Source organism: Maylandia zebra, linkage group LG12, assembly GCF_041146795.1.
Source record: "Maylandia zebra isolate NMK-2024a linkage group LG12, Mzebra_GT3a, whole genome shotgun sequence".
NCBI lineage: Eukaryota > Metazoa > Chordata > Actinopteri > Cichliformes > Cichlidae > Maylandia > Maylandia zebra.
In genome coordinates, this window is record NC_135178.1 from 34,013,304 (window position 1) to 34,039,242 (window position 25,939).

Here is a 25,939-nt window from a genome sequence, read left to right on the forward strand (position 1 = left end):
AAGGCTCTTGTTCAGGCTGGGAGAGGGTGAAGAACACTTTAAAATGTTTATGCAAAATTGAAATACTTGGGCTATTTTTTTTAATCTTCATTGTTTCAGCCAAACGTTAAGATTCATGACGTTAAAAATAATTAAAATATAGATTTAAGAATATTAGTTTAACATGAAATGAAACATAACAATAAGAACTGCCCTTATGATTCTATATAATCATATAATTACGATTAGAATGAAAACCCCATTCAGGATTTCAGTGTGGTCTTTATTCTAAGGATAACGGATCCATATAACGGACTTCATTTCCTTCGTCTGCGCTGCTGCCCTCATCGAAGATCGTCTATTGAAACAACGCCTCAGTTACCAGCAGGAAAAAGACACCGAGAGACTGAGCATAAGACAGACTCGGTGCTCCACTTTTTTAATAATAGCTTATTAAAATAAGTTCATTATTAGGATACTAAATATTAATAGTCAGAAATGAAAAAAAAAATTAAAGCGGGGTTTACATAGGCAGGTTTGAAAGGTAAGAAAAATATGGTTATTTTAAGAGCATTGGGAACAGTCTGTGTGTTGTGTGAACTTGATGTTTCTCCATTTCGGTAAATGCTAACTTTAACTCATCATTGTCCTTTTCTTTCTTTCTTTCTTTCTTTCTTTCTTTCTTATTTTTCTTGTTGTAAAATACATTTCTATATAATACTATACATATATATATATATATATATATATATATATATATATATATATATATATATATATATATATATATATATAAGAAGTGGACACATCTGGTCAGAAAAATCAAATAAAGGTCACATTTCTGCACATTATTCGTCTCCACTTTTATTAATTCAATTCTTGTAACAAAGTTGAAGATTCATTATTACCATTACAACAATTAATAATATTTATTTGATGTACTATCTACAATTTTATCTTCGCATTTCTATAAAGGACTTTTAAACAGTTATCAAAGCCTCTCAGCGCGGCTAATGTAACTCGATATAGGCTTGTCCAGCTCCACTCTTTCTCAGTTACATAGATAGGCATAGCTTTGATTGTTCAAATTGCACTTGTTGGACCTCAAAATGGTCCAAAGGAAAGAAAAACAGCAACAACACACCCCCCCTTCTTCAATTTCAATGTCTATGTTTCTACATGTGAAACACTGAATTAAAGCGTCTGACAATCAACCCTATAATATATTATATATCAGTCTTTTAAGTCTATATTTTGTCTCCAGCTTTTAGCAGTTTCTGTCACTCGGTCCCTTTTGCTTAAAACTCAAAGGCAAACTTCTCTCATCCTAGGATTGTTCCCCACTTATTTCACTTATTATTTTGTTTATTGATAACATTATTATTATGGTAATTTCGCTGTGCTTTTCATTTTAGTCATGTTGTTTATGTGGGTTTTGTCTTTTGTTCTTGTGTTTTTGGGGGGACTTGGGATCTTAATACGTTTACCTGCTTTACTACCTACTCTACGTTTACTAGAAAACACTTTTTGTAAACTCTTGTTTATAAATAAAAAAATGTTTGACATTATTTTCAATGCTATGAAATTTGTTAGATATTATTTCAAATTCTTTTGAAAATGTGTATTATTCTTGCTTTGCTCCTTAGTGAATAAGCTACCCCGCTGCACAACAATAGTAAAAGAAAACAAACACAAATTATTTATTTATTTATTTAATTTTTTATTATTTATTTATTTATTTTGCTTTATTTAGCCTAAAAAAATCAAAAAGAAAGTGAAGTTTGTCTTTTCTCCACACTACGTGGTCTTGGGAAATTTCCTCAGAGTGAGAGCTCACCCTGTTTCCGGCGCTTTGTGCTGCCCATATGTCAAAGTCTTTGTGCTTTTCAAGACAGAGAGGCGACAGAAGGGAAAAAAACAGCTGGATCCAACAACCATCCAGCTAGCGTTACCACTAGCAGCAACCAGCTCCTTAAACCGGCTAACCCCCCTCGGCTGCCTGACTTCCGAAAGGTACCGTGTCTGAAAACTGTCCGTTAACCGAGAGCTAACGGCTCCTTATTCCGACCGCCTTATCTTTTACCTGAGCTTTCTCTTTGACCCAATTTTCCAACTGCCAGCCTGGCTAGCCTGTTAGCTTCCACATTAGCTTCTTTAGATGCTGATTAGCTAGCTAGCTTAACTGATTAGCCTCCTGCTGCTTGAGTAGGTATCCGAGGATTAAACAAGCTGTCAGTAAGAATCATAGGAGCACACTCGCCTCCCATCCTTTGTTGTCATTTATAAAGCAGAAAGCATAGGGCTCTGTTGGCCTCTTTAAGTCTGCTTCATACTAACTGTCCTTTTAAATAAAGTCAAATGTTTCTCGTATTTTACTTTTATCTGCTTTTAAAGTGTTGCCATACTACATGTACAGTACTTTTAGTCATTTAAAGTACGCAAGTAGTGCTTTCTGATTGGTTTAAATCTTGTCTAGTGCGAAGACAATCTTATTTTCTGAGGTGTTGAAATCTGCAGATCTTTGATAAATTTACTCAGTTTTTACTGGAAAAAATAACTGTTATCTATCAGACTGCTTCCAACTAATATTAAGGCCAGAATAAAGTAAAGTAAAGTAACCACCTGTCAAATCAAACATGCGAGGCTACTTGAAAGTAGCTTTTATTTCTCTGGTGCAAACACTGGTTGAGGAGCTGAATGGCTCCTGTAACCACAGCAGTCCCAGGGGAGCACTGGTTGAAAACTGGCACATAATGCCAATGAGGGTTCTAAGTGCAGAAGCCTCACTTACCGACTGTTTCTGCTGGTGACAGGCAGACAATCAGAAGAAAGTTAGCTTAAAAGTGGAGGATTTTAAGCAGCTTGTTTGAGTGAGAGAAGATGAACTGGATGCCCTGATAAGGATAAATAATGAACTGTGAATGATGCCAAGTCCAAGAATAAAAATAGGGTGCTAATATTAGCTGTTCCTCTTTAATTGGGTAATCTATCATCTATTTTCTATTTTCTACTGCTCATTGTCTCCCCGGGTAGTGTCCATTTAGTCAGTTGTGTCATGGGAGTTATTGTTATATCCTGTGGCTATCATTGCAGTTTCTTTTGTCAGTGTGGGTTTTCTACTGTATGGACATGGATATTATGATTGTAATCCATGTTTTGAATGTCGTTCTGTATGCTGTCATTTAAATTTAACTTGGTGAGCTCTGAAGAAACTCCAGGTCTCGATTCTGTCTGATTTACAGCTTTATCTTGCAACCTGTGTTTGGCAGGGCTCAGCTGACAGTGGCGCTTGAACCCAACTAACCTCACGAGGAGTTCAGGGTTTTAGAGGTGCTGTGTGCATTCCCTGCTCCCAGTGGTCGTTAGATCACTGCTTCCATATCTATTTTTACACCAGTTCAACAAACAAGTCAGAACATGTAAATAAGGGAGACTTTGAGATGACGGAAGGTGGATTTTAGTTTCACTGATTTCCATGGGAAATGCGAAGTAGCATGCAGTAAATTTCTAATTACACTTTGAGGAAAGAATAAACTCCCATCCTTGTTTCTTGTCTTTCCTCCAAAACAACGCTTCATCTCTGATTATTTTTGTGTCTTGCTGTCTGGAAGGATTTGGACTCGTCAGCTGTTCACATAAACAGAGTGAGCAGACGTTTTTCTCCTTCCTTTTCTTTTCTTTAAAAGTTCTATGTTATTTTTGATGTCGGGTTTCGAAGCCTAAACTGTTGTTATCAAGGATATGCAGGCTCGACTCTTTCTCAAAGCTGCAATCAGAGGGTTTTTTATTTTGACCCGTTGACTCCCACGCAGTCTGAAAACAGCTCCAGTCTTACACGGACGCACCAGTTTGTTGCTTTCTGAACATCTTGGACTTCCATGACTGGACGTTTGTTCTTCTCAAAACATAAAGAAATCTCTAAGCGTAGTCTTAATGTGTGGTCAGAAAAACAGACAGATTTCTATTATTGCCTGGAAAATGACCATATGAATTTTAAATTACTTCTTGCTTTATTTTTCTCTGAAAGCAGTGTACAAGGAAAAAAATGTTAGTAATCAAAGATGAGAAAGTTATGTGGTAGAGTAGGGGTTAAAGCTTCTTTAAGGCGAGGTATGGCACAGCGGCACACAGTAACTTATTATATATGTGAGAAAATTGACGATTTTTCAGTTTGGTTCTAAATGCAGATAGCTGTAAGTGATCTCACATCAACAGGCTCCATGATCCCGAAAGAATGGGCCAAAGAAATGAAATGTTCCCTCAGAACATCTGGATCTTATTGTAGGTACACCACCTGATGACGTGAGAGGTCTCACAGTCTGACTCCACTGTAGCCATGGTGTTATTTTAGGTGATCCTCTCATGACTAATACTTCCATCATTGATTAAGCTGCAGATTTCTTGCAAATAATGGGGCTAACGTGCAATCAGTTTTTTTGATTTTCATTCTTTATTTCTAATTTGTGTGTATAGATATTTTTTAACATCAGCACAAATTTAGTCTACAAAGAAATCTTGCTGCTTTTTTTTTACAGCCACCTTTGTAACAATTTGGGATTTATTGTAGCTGTTTTGAAGCCTCTTTCTAAATGTGCATACATTTCATTGGTCTTGTGTGTATAAAATTCCACGTATAGCCAAATAAGATGTTAAATAAACAAATACAAAAAATGTTGACTTTGTTTGAGAATGAGGTAAAGAAAAATAGCTACCCGTCCCACTTGCAAGTAATAAAACACTGAACAAATGGCACGCTGCTTCAGATGAGAAGGATGAAGCTAGAAATCTGCTGTGCTGCTTTAAATCATATTTGTCCAGTTCCAGTTTCTTTATGTAAACTTGGAGGTTTTTTTTCCTCTCATACAAAAGATGGAGTCATGAGTTCTATAGGGTTTCATGTAGTGCAGAGAGCAATGCAGTTATACATGGATACATTTCTATTACTATACAGATAATACCTGATTTTCTTTAACTATTAAGTCAGGGGAAAAATCAATTACTGAAGCTACAGGCATGTCTTGGAGACATGAAGGGCAGTGTGACTTGTAATTTTCACTCTGTTTGGCCCTAAGAAATTCAGAAAGCCTGTGTCTAACCTGATACTCTGGGTGGTATTATTGTGTCCTCCTGTTGTAATGTGAGTCATTTTTGACCATGCGTATGTTCTTTAAATTGCATACTGAAATTGTATATAGCACTGTCATCATTCCTCTATTGCTAAATATTATCAGCTAAATAAAACAGTCTTTTTTTTTCTTTTTCTTTTTTACTTTAAAATTATTCTTAAAACTTTACTTTTTAAGAACATCTATATGAGGTTCAGGTGAACATGAACCATGGGATATAAAGGGGCAGGAACTCAATAATAAGCCAATGAACATTTCAAGAAGTGTATTTATCTCCATCTTTACAATAAAGAGAGATACACCCACTCCCATTCAGCTGAAACTGAACCTCAACAGTATCCATGTGCCACACAACATGGCAACATTGACTTTCTATTGCTGTTTGGCTATTTGTGTGAAGGAGCGGGCCACTGGGTGTTTAGTGAAATCTCCTCCTCTGTATAATGTGTCTATCTTTTGATGTCTCATCTTTTCTTCAGCACATCTTACTTTCAATTCTAAGAAGTATATTTTTCACTTTTTGGCAGTTTTTGGTAGTTATTTTGTAAGTGGGAAACGTAGAATTAAAATGGCCTCAAGTGTTATTATAAAAATATGCTACTAGTGTCATGGGCCTGAGTCCATGAATCAGTGATTTTGTGGTAAATGGCCTGTATTTGTATAGCGCTTTTACTAGTCCCCTCTAGGGACCCCAAAGCGCTTTACACACCCAGTCATCCACCCATTCACACACACATTCACACACTGGTGGAGGCAAGCTACAGTTGTAGCCACAGCTGCCCTGGGGCAGACTGACAGAAGTGAGGCTGCCATATCGCGCCATCGGCCCTTCTGGCCAACACCAGTAGGCAGTAGGTGAAGTGTCTTGTCCAAGGACATAACGACCGAGACTGTCCAAGCCGGGGCTCGAACCGGCAACCTTCCGATTACAAGGCGAACTCCCAACTCTCGAGCCACGATCGCTCGTGTTTGGTGTATTTATTGTTGTTGTTATTATTATTGTTTGTGGGCTGTTTTGGGATGGTTTGTGTTTTGGGGTTTTGGATACTGGGTTTCTGGGTTGGTGCTCCCTCTGTTGGTCCCTGGTGTTAGTGTCCCCTGTCTGATCAGGATAATCAGGTCCAGCTGTGTCTCCCACCTGTGTGTGATTTCCCAGTGTCCCTCTGTGTATTTATAGTGTGTGTCTGCCTCTGTTCCTCGTTGTGTCTCTGCATTACTCTGTGAATCCTCAGCGTGCTCTCTCTGCTGTCCTCCCTTCGTGTTCAGGTTTGCTATTCTATGGTTTAGTTTCTCCCAGTTTAGTTTATCCTTAGTTCTGTTTTGCCATCCCCCACTTTGTGTTCTGTATTCTTAATAAACCACCCTCACATCTTAGTAAGTGCTGCATTCGAGTCCTCCTTTCCACTCATCACAACGGCTGCTGCCCCAGTCGTGACAAATAGAGGTTTAAAGTAATTTACTAAATACCGGAAACTAGTCTGTGAGTTTGGTATCTATGAAGAGCTTTCAAAGCCAGTTTCATCTTTGATCTGATCGTTGTTATGAGCTCTGAACTCAAAAAAGAAATGTAAACACGATCTGATTTTAGCCATAACCATGTTACTCCCTGGTTACTTAGTCCTACCAGCTGGAATAGAACAGGAAATTACACAGAAAACACTGACGATTACAGCATTGGTGAGCAATATTTTATTTATTTTTTTACAAACCATACCAGCTTCATGGTCAGAGCTTCTTCTCTATTTGGCCGGATTTTCAAAGAAAGAGAATGGCACTGATGAATGACAGGAGCTGATGACGTGTCTTCTCTTTCCTTGCAGGATCTTAACTAGAAACAGTGCTGATGTGATTGTTGAGTTTTTCTGTGCTGTCATGTAAATGGAATCTGTTCAATATGTGTTTTCACATTCTCTCTCCCTCTGACAAAATAAGTAATTTGGAAACATCCCTGTGGGCTCTGGAGACTTTTATAGAGTTAGTATGTAAATTGATTAATGAACAAAAGTAATAGTTGGAAACCTCATTAGCCATCTTGGGCCTCAGTCACACCAGCCTAGAGTCCAGTTGACAACCCTATGACCAGTTCCAGAGTGGTTGCTAAAAGTTGCTGTGAAAACTATACTTGACCCAATCAGCCACATTCATGCAGGCCCAATGATTAGTCAGTGATCCCCTGGTAACCACAAGTTGTGAGTGGTTACTGGAGGTTTCATGTAGTCATCAGGTGATATTTATGGGCTCAAATTGTGGTCATAAATATTTTGTACTTGTAATTCAGGATTTGTATGTGTAAAAAAGATTTGTGTGTGTGCAAAAAGTACAAATTTTGACCCTACTTTTCTTCCTTTCATCTGATTGGCCAATGTCATGTCAATCACAAATGTAACTATCCAATCAGAGAACAGATGGGTTTGGCTGTTGGAGGGGTGCTTTATGGAGCTTCAGGTCCTTGAAGAGAATAAATGCCCTTTTACATGCCAGCCCAGCATTTTCCTTCACCACCACGAAGGAAAACAGTCTGTGGTCGTCCGAGTTTGGTGATTTTTGTGCCACAGGTTTACGTGCTTAATACAGGGACTTCCACAGCCTTTTCAACGTATTTTTTTTCACGTCTGCATGCAAGTCCAACTTTTGTTTTGAATGCGAATAGTCTCATTTGCAGTTCGTCTCACACTTTACAAAGCAATGAATGAAGGCATGCAGCTTACATGTGTTTATCATCCCTGAAATTGTCATGTGGTTATCCTCTACCTATGTTAAGAGGACAGAAAAATGTTGGAAATTTTAGGCATTTTAAAAATGAATTCCTATGTAATCAGAGGCCATGTAAAGCAGAAAAGTTTCCTAATGCGGGAGTAAAATTTTGCATAGCTTCATTAGATAGCCTAAAGTTATTGTACAAAAAAATAGTGAAAACTTTCAGATTTGACAGATTTTTTTTTTCTGTTTCTTGTTTCAGAGTTTGGCTTTTGTTGCCAGGGAGCTTCTTGCTCTTGTGTTTGTTGAGGTTGCGTGCTCATGGTACAAGTCACGCTGCTCTGTGATTAGTCCTGATTATCCTGCTGTGTGTTGCCTTTGATCACAACTGCTCAGTCAGATTGTGCAGTTGACAGTTAGGGCTTTTAAATGTGCGGCATTACCCAGTAGAAGAGGATTTGATTTGCTTCAAATAATCCCTTTTAGCCCTTTCTTGGTGGGTGAAAGAGAAAATTCTCCTTAAAATAGAAGTGACTTTGTTATTTGTTCTGTGACTTTGTTCCCGGTGCAGAAATTTGTCATATCAGTTAGAAAAAGATCATCAAAAAGCACTTTAACGCACATTTTCAGCCAAACTGTTTCCTGCAGCTACTTCCTGTGTTTTATCCCCACTGATCATATCACTGCAGCAGTAATTCCCAGAGGTTTTTTTTTTTTTTTCATTTTCATGATTTAAATGCTGCTAAATAAAAAAGCTAGGCAAAGAAAGTTGTGGCTTTTATTGTCCTGATTTGTATAAAATGCAACCCCCCCCCCCCCCCACCAAAAAAAGATAAGCGTGAGGAATAATTACCAGTCAAACCCAAGTCTACTTTTTTTCTTTCTTTACAAATTATTCCCATAAATTTGAAAACTGGACTTTTTTAATTGGCTCAGCTAAACCAAAAACAACAAGTCAAACATTCATCAAACACAGAAACACAAAACTGTCTATTGACTTTGAATGTTGATGCTGATGAGCACAGGGAAACCATTAGTGATATCCTGTTGCTTTGTTAGTGCTTTTAGTCACACATTGACATCTTGCCTTTTTGTCTGCAGCTGGTTGTGAGGCTGATGATGTGGTGTGAAGATGGAGGCTCCTGAATACCTCGACCTGGATGAGATCGACTTCTCTGATGATTCAGTGGTCAGTATGATATGACAAGCTGCCCACAGGGGCGCAACTACCAGCTGCATCTTCATCACCAGTAAAGTTTGATGGGGTTGTACGCAGCTAACAGAATATAAAGCAGTTCAGTCTTTGCGTATCTCTGGAGCTCAAGAAGATGATAGTCACTACCACCCTTCAGTTTACACACAGCTATGTAAATAATGCTAACTTTGCAATAAGCATATTTATGGTTGCTCAGTGCTTAAAAAAGATTATTATTTTGATCAATGATTAGCATGACTGTTGATTCACTTAAAATCATCCGCATTTGGTGAACTTCATAAAAAATGTGTACTTTTGCAGGAACTTAAAAAAACAACACTTTAAATGAAAGGCAAATAGATTAAAAAATGTTGGCAGTGCTGGAGTTCTACAGTAGAGAGTTAAGTTACATGCACACTGGAAGCAATTTGCAGGGACGTGGCATTGAGAGACTGTAAAAAGTGAATGATATTTGGCAACTTCAAACAGCTGTGGGTGAAATGACTAATGACAACATGACAACAAATGGGCAAGAAAACAACAAATTTTCAGGTGAGCAACTCAAGAGACTACCACTGAGAGTGTTAATTGACATATGATGTGCTAGTAAATACATTAGAGGTTCACTTGGGCCTGGATTGTCCACAGATAACCAGACCATGTCTGTGCAGATGGTGCCAGCAGCAGACTCAGGCAGTAACCTCAGATAAAAAGTGATGAAGAGCTGAAGCTGATAACCAACTGACACACCACAGAAAACAGATCAGGTTAAAGTCAGAGATGCTGAGACAAAGCCAGCTGCAGACAGCTGTTAGTGATCATTGCACAGGTTCCACAGGATGTAGGCTTTTAGGGTAGTGGCAAAGGCATGGATCAGGGATGCACTTTCCTCTAAGTTACAGTATAAATCAGCCATACACACTAACCCTAAGGCTAAGTGGCAGGACCTGTTTTATCTATCTGATAAATAGGAAAATAAAATAAATTAGCCAGCCCATAGCATTGTATCAATTTTGGATGGGTGGGATGATACAGGTGGCCTTGACTGTAGGATCGTGCAGTCAAGGCCACCTTGATTGCACGAGGTGGCCTCGAACTGCTCTCAGTTCTTGGTCGCATTTAGTCAGTGCATTTCTTTATTCCGTTAACTTTCATGACGGAAAGATTTGGACAGATTTTCTTGGCTTTGGGTCTGTGTAGGAAGGAGTTTGAAATTACACAGCTGTAACTGCTTCAAGTTACAATCTGTCAGTACTTAAAGTAATTGGCTAATATCTAAATATAACTTCCTTGCACAGCTGCTGGACTGCTGCGTACAATTTTCTGTCTTTTTTTTTTTTTTAATCTTTCCTCATCCTCTTACAGTATTCTGTCACGTCTCTGAAGAGCATCCCTGAGCTGTCCAGGAGAAGCGATGGTCAGGCAGAGGAGAGGCAAGGTAACTTAACAATAATATAATTACAGTTTGGCTTGAAACAGTTTAGATCAGATCTCTGATCATCCTGTCCTCCTGCAGCTCCAGCCATCAATTGGAGCCGCAGTGTGTCCTCCCACAGCAGCGGGGGAATCAAACCCACAGGGATTGCTGAGGTTCACAGTAAGTTCCGGCCGGTGAAGAGGGTCTCACCTCTTAAGCACCAACCAGAAACCACTGACGCAGAGACCGATGGTAAAGTCCAAGGTCAGGGGCTGGTTCTGGGGGAGCCAGTTGAGAGTAGTAAGGATGACCCTGACAAACAGACTAATGCCTCCTCTGACGGGCAGGGAGGAAAGGCTAAGAGCCTGGGCAGCAGTGTTGGTGTTGTTGGAGGGAGCAACAACCCCCAGGCTTTGTTTGGGGAACTGGAGCACTATGATCTGGACATGGATGAGATCCTGGATGTGCCTTATATCAAGTCCACTCAGCAGATGTCCACGCTGCCCCGTGTTCCCCACGACAAGCGGTCAGTGACGGGGAGCAACATAGGTGGAGGCACACTGGAGAGGAATCGGGGAGGAGGGCTGAAGAACTCCACTTTAACCCACAATGAGCCTCTGAGCCTGGGCAGCAGTAGTAGCTCACAAACTCAGGTGAGTCAGCCAGCATCTTTTATGCTTCATATTTCTGTTTGTATTTACAGTGCCTCTGTCCAGACCTAAACATATACATAAACAAATAAATATAGCTACTACTTTTGAAATGTGGGTTACAGTTGCTCCTGTACAGTAACATTAACAGATATAGACTAGACTATTCAACAATACAGTATGTTAAGATAAAAGGAATAGCACAATATATACACAAATCACCAAATAATAAATATCTGGGGTTGACAGATGTGAATATAAATAAATATCAAGAAAATTGACAGCAACAGTACTGAGTAAGAAAAGAGTGTGTGCAAAAAGATGTAACTATTGCAGTGTTTACAATGTGTTAGATGGAGGAGTTGTACAGGGAGATGGCCACAGGCAGGAATGATTTCCTGTGTTGTTCAGTGGCACTTTTAGGTAATCTCAGTCTCTCACTGAACGTGCTCCTGTGGCTAGCCAGCATGTCATGGAGTGGGTGGGAGGTATTGTCCAACATTGTCTTTATCTTGGACAAAATTCACTTCCCGACACCACTTTAAGAGAGTCAAGCTCCATACCCTCAACATTACTGGCCTTGTGGATCAGTTTATTGAGTCTGTTGGCATCAGCAATGCTCAACCTGCTGCCCCAGCATGCAACAGCATAGAGGATTGCTCTGGCCACAGCAGACTCATAGAAAATCTTGAAGGACCTCAGCTGCCTCAGATGACACTGGCCCTTCCTGTAAAGTGCAGTGGTGTTTTTAACCCAGTCCAGTTTATTGTCTATGTGTACTCCAAGGTATCTATAGTCAATGTCACAATGTCCACGCTGACCCCGTGGATTTCCTGGTCTTTCCTGGTCCACAATCAAATCCTTGATCTTTGCCACGTTGAGCTGCAGATGATTCTGCTCGCACCACGTGACAAAGGAGTCAACCACAGCCCGGTACTCGGACTCATCACCCCTGCTGATCCAACCACCACAGAGTCATCAGAAAACTTCTGAAGATGGCAGGTCTCTGTGCAGTGGCTGAAGTCTGTGGTGAAGAGGAAGGGGGAGAGGACAGTCCCTTGTGGTGCCCCTGTGTTGCTAATTACCATCACAATGTGGAAGACACACTTACTGTGGTCTTCCTGACAGGTAATCAACGGGACACAGAGAAGCATCCACCTGCATCGCTGTTAGATTATTTTTATTAATCCTTTATTTATCCAGGTAAAAAAATCTCATTGAGATTAAAAATCTCATTTCCAAGAGAGACCTGGCATCATAGCAACAAAAGTCACATACCACATAGGTATATAACATTATCACCCAGGAGAGTCAGCCTGGTGGTGTTGAATGCACCACCAGGCTATTTTTTGAAGTCAAAAAACACGACCCTCACAGTGCTCTCCTGCTGGCCCAGATGGGTGTAGACACGATTGAGCAGGTAGATGATGGCGTCCTCAGTTCCGAGTCGGGGCTGGTAAGCCAATTGAAGGGGATCCTGATGTGGTCTGACTATGGGTTGGAGCTGGTCCAGGATGAGTCTTTCCAGGGTCTTCATGATATGGGAGGTCAGTGCCACAGGCCTGTAATCCTGGGGGCCACTGGGATGTGGCGTCTTTGGTACAGGGACGAGGCGTGATGTCTTCCACCGCACTGGGACCCTCTGCAGACTCCAATATAACTGTGACTGTAATTTTCTCACTTAAACTAAAAGCTCACTTGGTGTTTTCTGCAGTATTGCGTTCTGTCACCAGTGAAGTGGTCTGACCTGAGGAAGTCCAAATCAATGGATCCAGACCTCCACCACCTCCACCGATCCCCAGGTGGAGGAGGTTACCAGCCAGAGATGTCTTCTGGCCTCCTTAGCTGCTCGTCCTCTCTCTCTTCTTTCTCTGATGCAGGTATTAAATAAATGTACTGTCCTCTGTTCTGTTCTTCCGTGCTAACATATATATATATACATATAAAGACATGACATGATTTTCAGACAAACTGCTGTCTGCACGGGTCTATCCAGACTCTCAGAGCCAGAGACCAAGTGTGGACCCTCCAGGGGGCCCAGGACTAATTTTCCCTCTGCCAGGGGGCAGCGTGAGCAGGCAGGACAGCTCCAAATCCTGGGCTTCTGCATCAGGAGGAGTGGGAGGTGGGTCAAGGGGGTTTGGAGGGAGTGGTGGAGCAGGAGGGGAAGTAGACGAGGAATCCAAGAAGAACCAGAACATCATTAACATCGTTAGAGAAGGACAGATCTCATTGCTGGTGCGTATTTCATCATATTTTGTCATCCTTCTCCTCATCAACCCGTCGTCCTTTACACTTCACAACCTCTGTGTTTTCTCCTCTTTGTCCTCCTTGTGCAGCCTCACCTGGCAGCTGATAATCTGGAGCTGATCAGAGACGAGGATGGAAACAACCTGCTCCACATCTCGGCCTCTCAGGGCCACGCCGACTGTCTGCAGCATCTCACATCTTTGATGGGGGAGGATTGTCTCAATGAGCGCAACAACCAGCAGCTCACCCCCGCTGGTCTGGGGGTCAAGGTGAACTTCAGTGTTAGACTGGGTGTATGTCTCCAAAGTAACATGCTTGTATTCAAGTGCTGGCAGAGATTCTGCTTTAATGACATTGAGAAGACAACTTTGAATTACATCAAGCCAGAGTACTGGCACCCCACTGTGTGGTGTGTTCAGGGTCACCCAGCAGTGTTGGCATTCAGCGGTGTCATCATGCATGTTACACACATTAACTGCAGTATCTTGTTTGTCAGATAAAGTCCAACAAAAGTGTAAGAAATGTGTTTATGCAGCTTCAGCCTTATTTTAGCTATGTATCTACCCTGCATGATGTGAATGTAATGTGCCTGTATACCCTTTAAGTCTTCAAATTCCCACTGTTCATACCTGCAGGTCAAAATATTAGTCCTCCTGAAAGTAGAAAAAAACATCTGTAAGCTAACAAGGGTATGCAGACATTTGATTGGTTACTGACAGCTGGTCAGTGAGGTCATACTGTAATAATAAGATGGAGGTTTTTGATAAAATTAGGTAAACGTTTACTCCAGCTCTATTGGCAGCCGCAGGATGTTAGAAAGAAAGAAGTTAAATGCCGCAAATATGAGCAGCTCCTGCTTTGGCAGCCCTGTAGTGGAAACTAGGCTCTTGATTGGCTGCCAGAAGGGAAGTGTGTTATCTGGAGACAAGCTCTGCAGCTGTTTGCTGATTCCTGATTGGTTGTTATTAACAAGACTGTTGTTTATATGCTTAGATTAACAGGATGACAGATTTCCAGCCACCTGGTCCATGCTGAAGTATGTTAAATGAATGTAGTCGTATTACTCACGTTGCAGGGGCATAAATCTTTTCACTGACTCATTGTGGGAACTTGGCTACTTTTTAGGCCACATATCAGTAGTACATAACAGTTTGGATCTAAAGACACAAATAAGTTCATAGCAATGGTTCCTCTCTGGAAAATATCACAAGAATCATGTTGTGACATTTTAGGAAGCTGTCTTTTCTCACTGTAACACTCTATAAGAAATAAATTGTGCCAGCCCTGTTCTTACTCCTAGAAAAACTCAGCTTATTTTAGGTGAAGTTGTTGCCCGCATGAAGAACATTCGGTAGCTTTTTTTCAAAGAAGCTGGCTGGCTAAATACTGATCTGGTCACATTGCAGTTTGGACATGCACCGGCTGATATGGCTCGAAGTGATTGAAACATGCGTGCGTGTTTGTTGTAGAATGGTCATCTGGAGTGCGTGAGGTGGATGGTAAGTGAGACAGAAGCCATTGCCGAGCTGAGCTGCACCAGAGAACATCCCAGTTTGATCCACTACGCGGCCCGATATGGACAGGTAATACACACACGTGCACATAAACACACACATGCAGGTGATGAGAGCAGTCGATTTTATTTTTTCCACATTACACATTGAGTGTTTTCATTCCCTACAAGTCAGTAGGTGGATATATTGGTAATTTATAATTTGCTTGTGACATCTGTGATTTCCAAGTGTGTGGCACAGCAGTCAATAAACAAATCAGATTGTTTGTCTGTTTACTTAGCGTAAGTTTAATTTGTGTGTTATTTTTAAGTTATCTTTTATTATTACCATGAGGAAAATTCATTCACTTTATTTAACCCATCCTATGAAATAGGAGTAGCGTAAAGCCGCTGTGCAAGGGACGACCATCTTAATAACTTAACCTGGCATGTTTTTGCTGTTGATATTCTAGTGTAAAAGCTAAAATGAAATGCTTGAATCACATGAACTGTTAAACTTTATTATGAGAATTTATTGCTGCTTTTAACTATCATTAACAAATAATGACACATTATCATGGTTACTCTCATTTCACTGATCCAATAAGACGATGAACATTTAGTTATATTGTTTTAATGGATATGCCATCTCTCCCTTCAGGAGAAGGTGTTGCTGTGGTTGCTTCAGTTCATGCAGGAACAGGCTATCTCTCTGGATGAAGTCGACCAGAACGGAAACACTGCAGTCCACATAGCAGCTCAGTATGGTCACCTCAGCTGTATACAGGTAACCTGATGTTTAAGTCTGTGATATAGCTTCAAGATTTACATCACTGGATGTTTTGCTCCCATAAATATACAGCAGGTTCTGCTGTTAGTCCGCCTGCTGTCAGAATCTGTGTGGACTGAATGACTTGAGCTCTAACCTCGACCTGCGGCAGGTGGAGAGTTGGTCATATTGTTTATTGTCTCAGAGCAGCTAATGCTTTGTCTTTATTCATCTGTTTCTCTGGTAATGTGTCATTCACGGGGTTTTTAAAAAGTTCTACTATCTTGAACCTTTTTTTCCTGTTCCTAAATATTGTTTCTTTGCTCGGAGATTTATCACTTTATCACCATCCATCACGCTTCTGTAGAGTAAAAGGTTAAATGCTCGCTGCAACATTCTGGTTAGTTCCTTTTTCTCTTACTTAACCTGACACAACACTGATTTATTACAAGTGTTAGGTTTTACACTTTTCGCTAATTTTCCTGCAATAGAGGCTGAGGGGTATTTTCTCTGTAGGTGGCACACCCTGCTGAAGGAAGGGCGGATATTATTAGTCTTGTCTGCTTCCTGCTGGCTAGCCCAGGCTGACAATCAAAATACTGATAACTAATGATATGGTTTAAATGAGAGAGCTGCTTCTCTGAAACGTCTGAAACTTGTGGGCTAGAGCTCAGAACTGTGAAAGGTTTGTGTTTGTTTATCCAGACTCTGGTGGAGTACGGCTCCAATGTGACATTCCAGAACCAGCAGGGGGAGCGGCCTTCCCAGAGTGCCGAGCGGCAGGGACACACCACTTGCGCCCGCTACCTGGTTGTAGTAGAAACCTGCATGTCGCTGGCCTCGCAGGTTGTTAAGCTCACCAAGCAGCTCAATGAGTAAGTTGATGTGTTTTTGCATAGTTTAGAATTGTAGTATTATCATCCTGTTATCTGAGTCTCAAATATGTCATAACCCCAAAATGTTCAGCTTATCACATTATGAGATGAGAACATCATCACCACTGGTGGTCATTAATAATAATTCTTTGGAAAAGATCCAGCCGTCCATTTTTTTTTTAAACTTCTTATTCACTTCAGGGTTGCTGGAAACTATCCAGGGCCATTTTTAAAAATGGCGGTTTGGATTTTTCTCTCATGACTTATCATTGACTGGTTAATCGGTGGCATGCTGCCTGTCGACGTCACATTTTCACATAGACTCAGCTCACATCGAACCCCAGCTGAGCAAGTACTAAAAAAGTACCTGATACCAGGTACTGCTATCTAATGGAAAAGCCTAAAAACCGAGCTGAGTCAAGCTGAGCCAAGATGAGTGGGTACTAGTAGAAAAGAGCTATTTGTGTCTTTGTGGGATATCTTTTATTAATTATTTGCATCATGAAATCTGTTTGTGTAATTGTTTTGAAACAGACAGCATTCAGACTTCAGTGTTCTTGGAAAAACACAGGAGCTGTCTCAGTGTTAGATCTGTCATATGTGTTGCATGTTTGTCATGTAGACAGGCGTCAGAGAGAATGGCCTTACAGAAACAGCTGCAGAGACTGATGGAGCCCAACAAGGCAGAGGGGACACCGTCCAGATCACCCAGGTAACAGGCACACACACACACACGCTCGGTGTGTAAAAGCCATACAGATGAAAGTTAATCATATAATAAAAGAAGATGTGGAAGCTAAGATCTGCTTAATGAGTCAGAGCTGGTAAAGTGACAAAGCAGCAGCTTTCTCAGTAGAGCTTGGTGAAGGACCACAATAACTTGAAAAACATAGACATGTGCCTTAGGTCATGCCAAACAAACAGAAATCGTTGCTAATGATTCCAACAGATCTAGCAGGTAACAGCTGAGCAACACACTGCTTAAATAAAAAGGCTGTGTTTTACTGTTGAGTGGTGTGTATGTACTAGGGATGTGAATAAGTAGTTGACTAAGCAGTTTAACACTGCTTTCATCGCTAACCAAAGGTAGAAATACTAAAGCGTTAAAATATGAACATGGAGCATGATCTCTGTCTCCCTGTCTGCGCTGCAGCTCCCATCAACCCTCTGTGGAGGCGTGGCAAGAGATGATGTTGACTGCTGAGGGGACTCCTGGTGACGGTCACTGGTTGGTTCGTCAGGGAGGGGTGGGTCCAGACTCCGTGCTGCGGCAGCTCCTGGGGAAGGACATGTCGGAGACACTCTGTCCTAGAGAGAGACTGCCTCCTGCAGGTGGTATGAGCAGAGAAGGCCCTGGGGCTCCTGGGGGCCGCAGAATTGGGCTGGTGGAGAGGAGAGAGCTCAAACTAGCAAGACTCAAACAGATCATGCAGCGTTCCTTAAGCGAATCCGATTCAGATGGTTATCCACCAGAAGAGGGCAAGAATCAGGGAGCTCCACCCTCAAACACACTACGACCTGATAGGCCATCCCACTTGCCAATCACAGAGGAGGAGCCGGTGTCAAACCACCTCCAACTAATGATGAAAAAGCACCTCCCCTCATCATCATCTTCCACAGTTGAGAGGAAGCTGGCATTTTCTCTCAGTGGATCAAAGTCAGTAGATAGCATTGGCTACAACCCGTCCCCCACCTCCAGTGACCCTGAAGCCACAGATGGCAAAACCCCAGACGTTCCAGGGGACCAGGATGCCACCAATGGCCAGAAAGTCGCAACCAGCCCCAAGAGTGCCCTGAAGTCTCCCTCATCTCGCAGGAAGACATCCCAGAACCTCAAACTGAGGGTTACATTCGATGAGCAGGTGCACAAGAGCTCCAGTCAGGAGGCAGAGCCAACAAAAGTGCATCAAGGGAAGGAGAGGACTCCAACAGGAAGTTCTGAAAGCAAGCGGCCTTTCGGGACGTTCCGCTCCATCATGGAGACACTGAGCGGAAACTCAAACCATAATAACAACAACAGTGGTGGTCAGTCGGGTTCTGCGGTTAAAGTGTCCACCATGCAGAACTCCTCTGGCAGGAAGTCAGAGAGTAAAAGCAGCCCAGGAGGCGGAGCCAAGGGCAAGAGCAAAACCAGTAACGTTTAACCAGCTAGTTCCTACTGAAGGGCAGAAAGCGCATAATGAACAGAAAGCAATCAAGAGCAAACAGCACGAGGCAGAACATGAGAAACGTAAATTAATTTACATAATTTGTGTGAGACATTACAGAAAACTGACCACAAATAGTGACACGGGACATAAAAATGCTTCTTGATAGGCAGACCTTACATGTTTCAGTGGTAATGTCTTAAGACAGGGGTGTCGAACTCCAGGCCTTGAGGGCCGGTGTCCTGCAGGTTTTAGATCTCACCCTGGGTCAGCACACCTGAATCAAATGATTAGTTCATTACCAGGCCTGTGGAGAACTTCAAGACATGTTGAGGAGGTCATTTAGACATTTAAATCAGCTGTGTTGGATCAAGGACACATCTAAAACTTGCAGGACACCAGCCCTCGAGGCCTGGAGTTTGACACCTGTCCCTGAAAAGCCTTCAGTTGATCCCAAGTGATCACTACGCAACAGTAAGAGGATTAAGGGGACTAAAAAGAGAGAGCATATTTCTCCCAAATTGGCTCAACTTCATGGGCTCCCTGTTAAATCCAGAATGTATTTTTTAAATCTTCATCCTTACATAGAAAGTCCAGAATGATCAGGTGCCATCATACCTTAAAGACCTCATAGTAAGGGTTTCAAAAAGCAGAATGAAAGCTGGAGAATTCAGCTATCGGGCTAAAGAATTAGCTCCCAGTTTGGATTCAGGAGACGGACACCCTGAACTGAACTGTCCACTTCTAAAATTTCCTTTGTAATAAAGCTTTTACTTATGGTTGGATGAGGTGACCCTGAAACATCCTTTTATGCTGCTATAGGTTCAGGCTGCACTTCCCATGATGCACTGAGCTCTTCTACTTGACTTCTTTTTATTCTTATATGTGCAACTGTTGCTCTCTTGTTGTTTGTAGTCTCTCTGTGTCCATCTTTACTCTCTTCCCTTTTGCTCCACCCTCCACCCAGTCACACTAAATGCAGCCCAACCCTAACAGCTGGAGGTCTCGTCCTGTTAAAAAGGAGTTCATTCTCCCCGTTGTCACCAAGTACTCCTTATAGGTGATTGTGTGATTGTTGCAGTTCTCTCTCTAATAATGATGTAACTTACAATAAAAAGCGCCTTTTAGATGACTGTTGTTTTGAACAGATACTGTACAAAGATATAAACAACTTATAAAAACAACAACTAGCTAGAATGTAACTGAAGTTTCTCATGTTCATTGTCTCAGATGTTTAGCTTTTGATTTGACAAAACAAACTGTTTCATGTCTTAAGTTCTCTGAAGGATTTGTTTTATTTGATGGGCTGATGATGATGATGATGCTGTGGTAGCTGATGTCCTACGGAAACCTCACTTCTCCATATTTCAGCTTTTCATGCATTTATTTTTTTTGTTTGTTTTATTTTGTTGCACAAAAAGTGTCAACATTTTCTAAATGGAGGTTTGGAGTTCCTGTTTCTCTGCCGCTGTTACTGTGCTCTGATCAACACTAAAGACGAACTTAGGAATATTAGTATTTATGTTTACACACAGTTATATGATTAAATTTTTTTATGTGGCTATAATCATGCACATTTCTAACGTGCAGCAGCACAACAACAAATTTTTAAAAACCACTGTATATATTAGTATTTAATTATGTGGTTTTGTTTGTTTTACATTATATTCAACTTTTTAATTTTGATTTTATCGTCTATGGCATGAAGTAGAAATTAGTAGTTTGATGTGTTTTTGAGACTGGGAGGTTTAAAGATGCACCTTCTACAGCAGCTGATAAACTGGCTGAGCATATGAACGATGAAGTGGGAAAAGAAAACGTTTAAGCTTTTTCCTTTTTCCTTTTTCTTTTTTTTTTTCTTTTTTCTTTTTTTTTTTTTTTTACATCTTTTGTGAGATTGAAGTTTTACAAACTTTCTCAAAGCTTGAAACATGAAGACTGAGGCTGTAATCTGATACTCCTATCCATTTTTTTTTCAATACTGCAACATTTTCTGGTTCAGTGTTTAAAATAGGAAACTTTATTTATCACGAGCCACATTTCCACCTTAATTTATCAGAACTCTTGCTTATATGTCTAAACTTTTCAAGTTTCCACCACGCTCTGGAAATATTTGGCAAATACAAGCCAGTCATTTATAAAATCATTGACTTACTATTAGCAGACCCACATTGTCGGGTTAATATTTAAAAAAAAAAAAAATCAAAAACATAACAATATATAGATTTAAAAAGTGAGCGTATAGTCGAACAATCAACAACACTCAGGACTGTAACCCCACCTTAAAAGATTAAGCCCTGCCCACTTCTGCTTCCACCTCGCCATACACGTGCCTGCAGAACACACTGTAGATGATTCTCAGTGGTTCGATGTAGCTGGCTGGAACCACTGACCATGTACTACCATGACTAATCCCTTATGCAATTACAGATTGTGCTCTTTATGTCTGTGAAGGTTCTCAGTCATCCAGGTCATCGTAGTCCTTTAATGTTTGTGCTCTGTAGTTGAGAAACGTCCATTTGTGTTCTGCAGAAACCTCAGCTTTGTTTTTAAGTTTTAAACGGTCTCCCTGAAACTACATTTTGTAGAATAACTGACAAGGTGTTTATCTCCCAGGAACATTACTGCATTAAAAATGTTGCAGCTCTAAGTCGCAGCATATATCAAAGATAACAATATGAAGCAGGACTAAATGAACTCAGTAAATGAGGCATTCCTAAGCTTTGGGACGTTTTGTGGTGCTTTCTTGTAATCCAAAAATGATTTGTAATTTTCTTAACATTTAATGTTTGACACAGCCTCTAGAGCCTCACTAGCGCCCTCTAAAGGCTTTTGTTTTTCTTGCTGTCCGATTGCATGAAAAGCAGAACAGATTACAGCCCCAGTTTTTTAAAAGCTGTGGGAAAAACTGGATCACGTCTGTTATGTTTTAAACACATGTTTATGTTCATTCAATTACTGTTACTGATGTTTCACAGTGGTTTGGACTTTATTCTCTAGTTTTTAATTCACATTCCTGTATATTTTTTGCAGTTTGAGTCAGTATCATTCTGCACTGCAGTTTCAGATGGTTTACAGTCACCTTTTTGCAGTTTTCTATTCCTCTGGCTTTGCACACTCGCTGTGTGTGGTGGGCTGCAGTAGTTGGTGGGTATCTGAGGCAGTGGGGCTCAGGAGGATTTACCCGCATCTAGTCCTGATCTGTTAAAGGAACAGTCCAACATTTTAGTTTGTCATCTCTGTGCACTTTGCCTCTGATTGGATGATTAAGTCTGGGGACTATGCATACAGAGTCTCTTCACTTCATGGTTTTTTTTTTTTTTTCCCCCATTTAATATTTATCTGAATTGATATTTCCCAAATATCTCACTCTTCACTGTTTAATTGCTAAATTTACAGTTAAGTGTAAAGGAGGTGTGACAAGATTAAAACTTTACTCTTACTCAGGACATAAAGGTTCCCATGCTTGCTTCACACCCCTTCCAGTGAGCACACTGGAAAAGACAAGGTGTCATTCGGCTTTAAAAAAAACAGTCAGATTTGGGACCTGTTATGCATTTACTTCTTTTCTGTCGTATACATACTATTACAGTGGTGGATGCTTACATTAAACAGAGTTTCAAGTAATTAAGTCAGTGTATGTACAAGTAATCCCTGAAACCCAGGCTTTAGACTCCCCTAAACACCCCATTGTCCTACAGGGTTGTTTTTCCTATTGTTGGGACGTCAGACACAGCAGATCCCTAATTCAGTCATTTCGACAGCTGCACCAACCTGCTGATCATACCTTCAGGTTTTCAGAAAGTTGCCTCAAAGGAGCTAAAGCAGCTGGGGAAAATATGGCCTTTTATATTTAAAGGTCTGTAATCATTCCCAAAGATTCAACATAACGTTCATGCTTTCCTGCCAAATTATAATTAGTAATTTGATACTAATTATAAGAAAATAATTTGTTTTGTTTTTATACAGTAACTTTAGCATAACTGAAGTCGTGCAAAATTTTACCATAATACTGTGAAAACTCTGAATTACAGGCCTCTAAAGCATACAGGGTTGGTGCTTTTTAAATTGCCTTATTTGTCCTTCATCACTTCAGGAGTACAGCAGATGGACACATGAAATTTTCAGGACTGAAACACAATCTTGAACTTTGTTAAAAACTGCAACCAAATTTTAAATCTGTTTTAAACCAACTCGAAGTGTCAGTTTTTTTCTGAGGATGAGGAATTGTTTTAATTTTAATTAATTTTTCATCTGAAATTTCGTGCAGCCAGCTGCTGAACCTGAGAGTCACCTGTAAAGTCTGCTTAGAAGGTCTGTGAGAAAAAAAATCATAGTATGAAGGCGCAGTGAATGAATCATGTCTTCATTGTGAAATGCCAAAGTTATTGTATATAAACTAAGCTGATTCTGGCATTTTTAATGTGGAATTACCAGATTAAATACTCAAATTTTATTTAATTTTTTTAGGTCATTTTGAATTTCAGACTTTTAAAAGTACAAACAAAAATCAATTTCCTTTAACAAAAATTTCCTGGGAAAATATGAACAGGCTGCAGGCCTTTAGGACCGTTATACCTGGAGCAGGTTGCAGGGAAATGTTTCAGCTTCCATTGCCTCAAAATATTGCTCGTTGCCAAACAATCAGTGTTCTCTTGGCGGGGCCGGCTGTGTTAAAGATTGTCTTTGAAATGAAGTTGTTTTTATCTGGAGCATTTTCTTTGTAGGCACTCCCTCAGGACAAGAAACGGGAGACAAACTGAACATTTGTGCTTCTAATGAACTCTTTAGAAGCACGGTTACTGTTGCTGCATCGACTTGGATGTTTCCTCTCAATGCAAAGAAAGAAAAACAATAAAAAGAGACGCAGTATCAGTGAATGTGGAAGTGGAAGTGTCTGACCTGAGTTTAGATTTTTTTTTTTACTAACCAATGTGTACAGAGACGGACGTCTTCTGTCCTGCTATTTAAATTGTTGTGAAGGCTGAAGACGAACTGAAATAAACTTTATTTCTGGACTTCCAGGTGGTGTCGGGTCTAATTGTTCACAATGGTGGGATGAATAATGTTCCTCTTTTTTGATCCCCGTTATCAGAGCAATATTTCATAAATATTACCTTCCCTGTATCATAGTGACACCTGAACTCTTATGTAGATATTAACTTACTGCTTCATTTAACAGTCATTAACTGGCTTTTTCATGTTTTATCAAATGACTAAAGAAAAGGGATACGTTTATGCCAGAAACCTTTTTCAATTCCTTAAGTCGCTTCTCTTAAACTGTAGATTTACTTAAAACTAAAATCACTTCCTGTCTTTCATATCACTGATTCTGTTTTCTAATAAGTGTAGAACCCCAGTTCCACATAGCTGGGGTGCTGCGTAATAGATGTGCAAATCTTGTAAACTAAACTTTATTCACAATAGAACACAGAAAACATATCAGATGTTCAACCTGAGACATTTTACTGTTTCATGAAAAATTCTAGCTCATTTTGGATTTGATGGCAGCAGCACATCTTTAAAAAGTTGAAATAGGGCAACAAATGCCTGGAAAAGTAAGTGGTGCTAAAACAAAACAGCTGAAGGAACGTTTTATTTCTACTTAGGTTAATTGGCAACAGGTTAGTAAGGTGATTGGGAATAAAAAGAGCGTCTTAGACAGGAAGAGTTTCACCAATCTGGAATTCACCGTGTGCAAGGGACACGACCAAAACTATATTGGAGGCGCTGCATTAAAAATGAGCGTGGTTCTGTCATGAAATCGCACCATGGGCTCAGGAAAGCTTCTAGAAATGATTGTCTGTGGACACAGTTTGCTGTGCCCTTCAGTGCAAATGTGAAAACGCTGCTTCTACTCTGGGTCAAAGGTCATTTAAAATGGAGTGAGAACAACCAGCAAACTGTTCTGTGGTCAGGTGGATTGAAATCTGAAATTGTTTTTGGAAAACACAGTTGCCGTATCCTCAAGACAAAAAGGAGAAAGACCATCTGGCTTGTTCTCAACACTCTCAGTTCAAACGCCTGTATCTCTGATGGTATGGAGGTACATTAGTGTCTATAGAGTTAGCTGTTTGCACATCTGAAAGGCAATAATGAAAGGTATACACAGGTTTTAGAGGAATATTTGCTCCAGACATTTACTGGCTGTTGTTAAAGTGTTGAGGTCAGAAAGCCCTGGTAAACATGAATTTTGTGATGTGGTACTTCCATCAAATCAAACTTACTTTTTTGTCTCAAATCTGTTTGTTTTTTCTCAGTTTAAGCATTTGATATGTTTACTTCAGAGCTTTGCTGAGAAGTCCTGACTTTAAGATTCTGGAGAATAAACTTTGTTCAGCCTTATTTTGATGGTCTCTGTTAATCTGACAAATAAAACTTCCCAAGTTTTGCAGCCGCCTTCTTCTTCTTCTCGAACAATAAATGAAGCCGTCACTGAGCCGTCCTCCAGCACCGTCAGAGGTCCTCTGCAGGTCCCAGGACCCCACTTTTGACCACGGCTGACCAAGATGGATGTCATGTGTGAATTGTGCTCACTGGTAATTTAATGGACAATACATAACAAAGCGTATATTTATTTCTGCGCGCTTCAGCAGCATCAAAAACAGTCACTTAACAGGGCAGGATTTATGGTGTTTGGGTAGCAAATTGGTCTTTGATGGTTCCCACGCAGGGTCAGCTGCTTCCCCACGGAGCCTAATGGGGTTTGCTCTAATAGCGTCCCTCAATCATCGCAGTGAATATGAAACATGAGCTCACCGGCTGACAATTAGCAAAACAACAAGGAGAGATGAGAGGGTGTGATATGTGAGGAATGCAGGATTTATTGGGATTTTTTTTCCCAAACACTCCTCGCCTGTTCATGCAACAAAAAATGAAAGCTATTTGTTTTCCTTTTTCCCCCCACCCTCTACTCTTTCTCTTCACTCCTTTTCTTCGAGGGGTTGGAGTGGGGTGGGGGGATGAAGTTAAACTGATAAATTAGACCTCATTTATTGGACAACAGTTTGAGTCAATACCCAGGGGCCTCCGCTGTGCAGTGTGGACGAGGTTCCAGAACCACTAATTGGATCACTCCGTGTGGATGGAAGGGGAGGGGCTGGGGGTGTTTGGGTGAGAGGGGGGGTTTAAGGGGTGGGCGGGACAGGCGGTGCATTTGGCCAACACTGACGCCTTCACACACACAGACGCACACACACAGAGTAGCAGTTGTCTTGCGGTGGACGTCCACGGCACACGCCACGAAAACAGACGAGACAAGCGCTTGATTTGACAGCCGGGGCGGAGGGCCGGAGAGGGTGGGGGGCTGCAGGAGTCATGTATAGATTTTTGTGTCTGTTGT

General features: G+C 40.8%; 1 protein-coding gene across 3 annotated transcripts; it reads left to right on the forward strand.

The window, feature by feature from the left end:
• The first annotated feature begins 1,871 nt into the window (after positions 1-1,871).
• sncaip (synuclein, alpha interacting protein) lies at positions 1,872-23,615 on the forward strand. Of its 3 annotated transcripts, none has more exons than XM_004555763.4 (12): positions 1,872-1,992; positions 8,904-8,991; positions 10,363-10,435; positions 10,514-11,067; positions 12,779-12,944; positions 13,031-13,302; positions 13,404-13,583; positions 14,784-14,897; positions 15,468-15,593; positions 16,281-16,450; positions 17,073-17,162; positions 17,604-23,615. In XM_004555763.4, the coding sequence occupies exons 2-12, from the start codon at positions 8,935-8,937 to the stop codon at positions 18,592-18,594; spliced, it is 2,793 nt and encodes a 930-aa protein (XP_004555820.2). In that variant the 5' UTR covers positions 1,872-1,992; positions 8,904-8,934; the 3' UTR covers positions 18,595-23,615. The 3 variants fall into 3 exon arrangements, with proteins under 3 accessions (XP_004555820.2, XP_012775789.2, XP_076747275.1); XM_012920335.4 differs by having other exon boundaries at positions 13,061-13,302; XM_076891160.1 differs by lacking the exons at positions 1,872-1,992; positions 8,904-8,991; positions 10,363-10,435 and having other exon boundaries at positions 10,531-10,678; positions 10,762-11,067.
• The last annotated feature ends 2,324 nt before the right edge of the window (positions 23,616-25,939 follow it).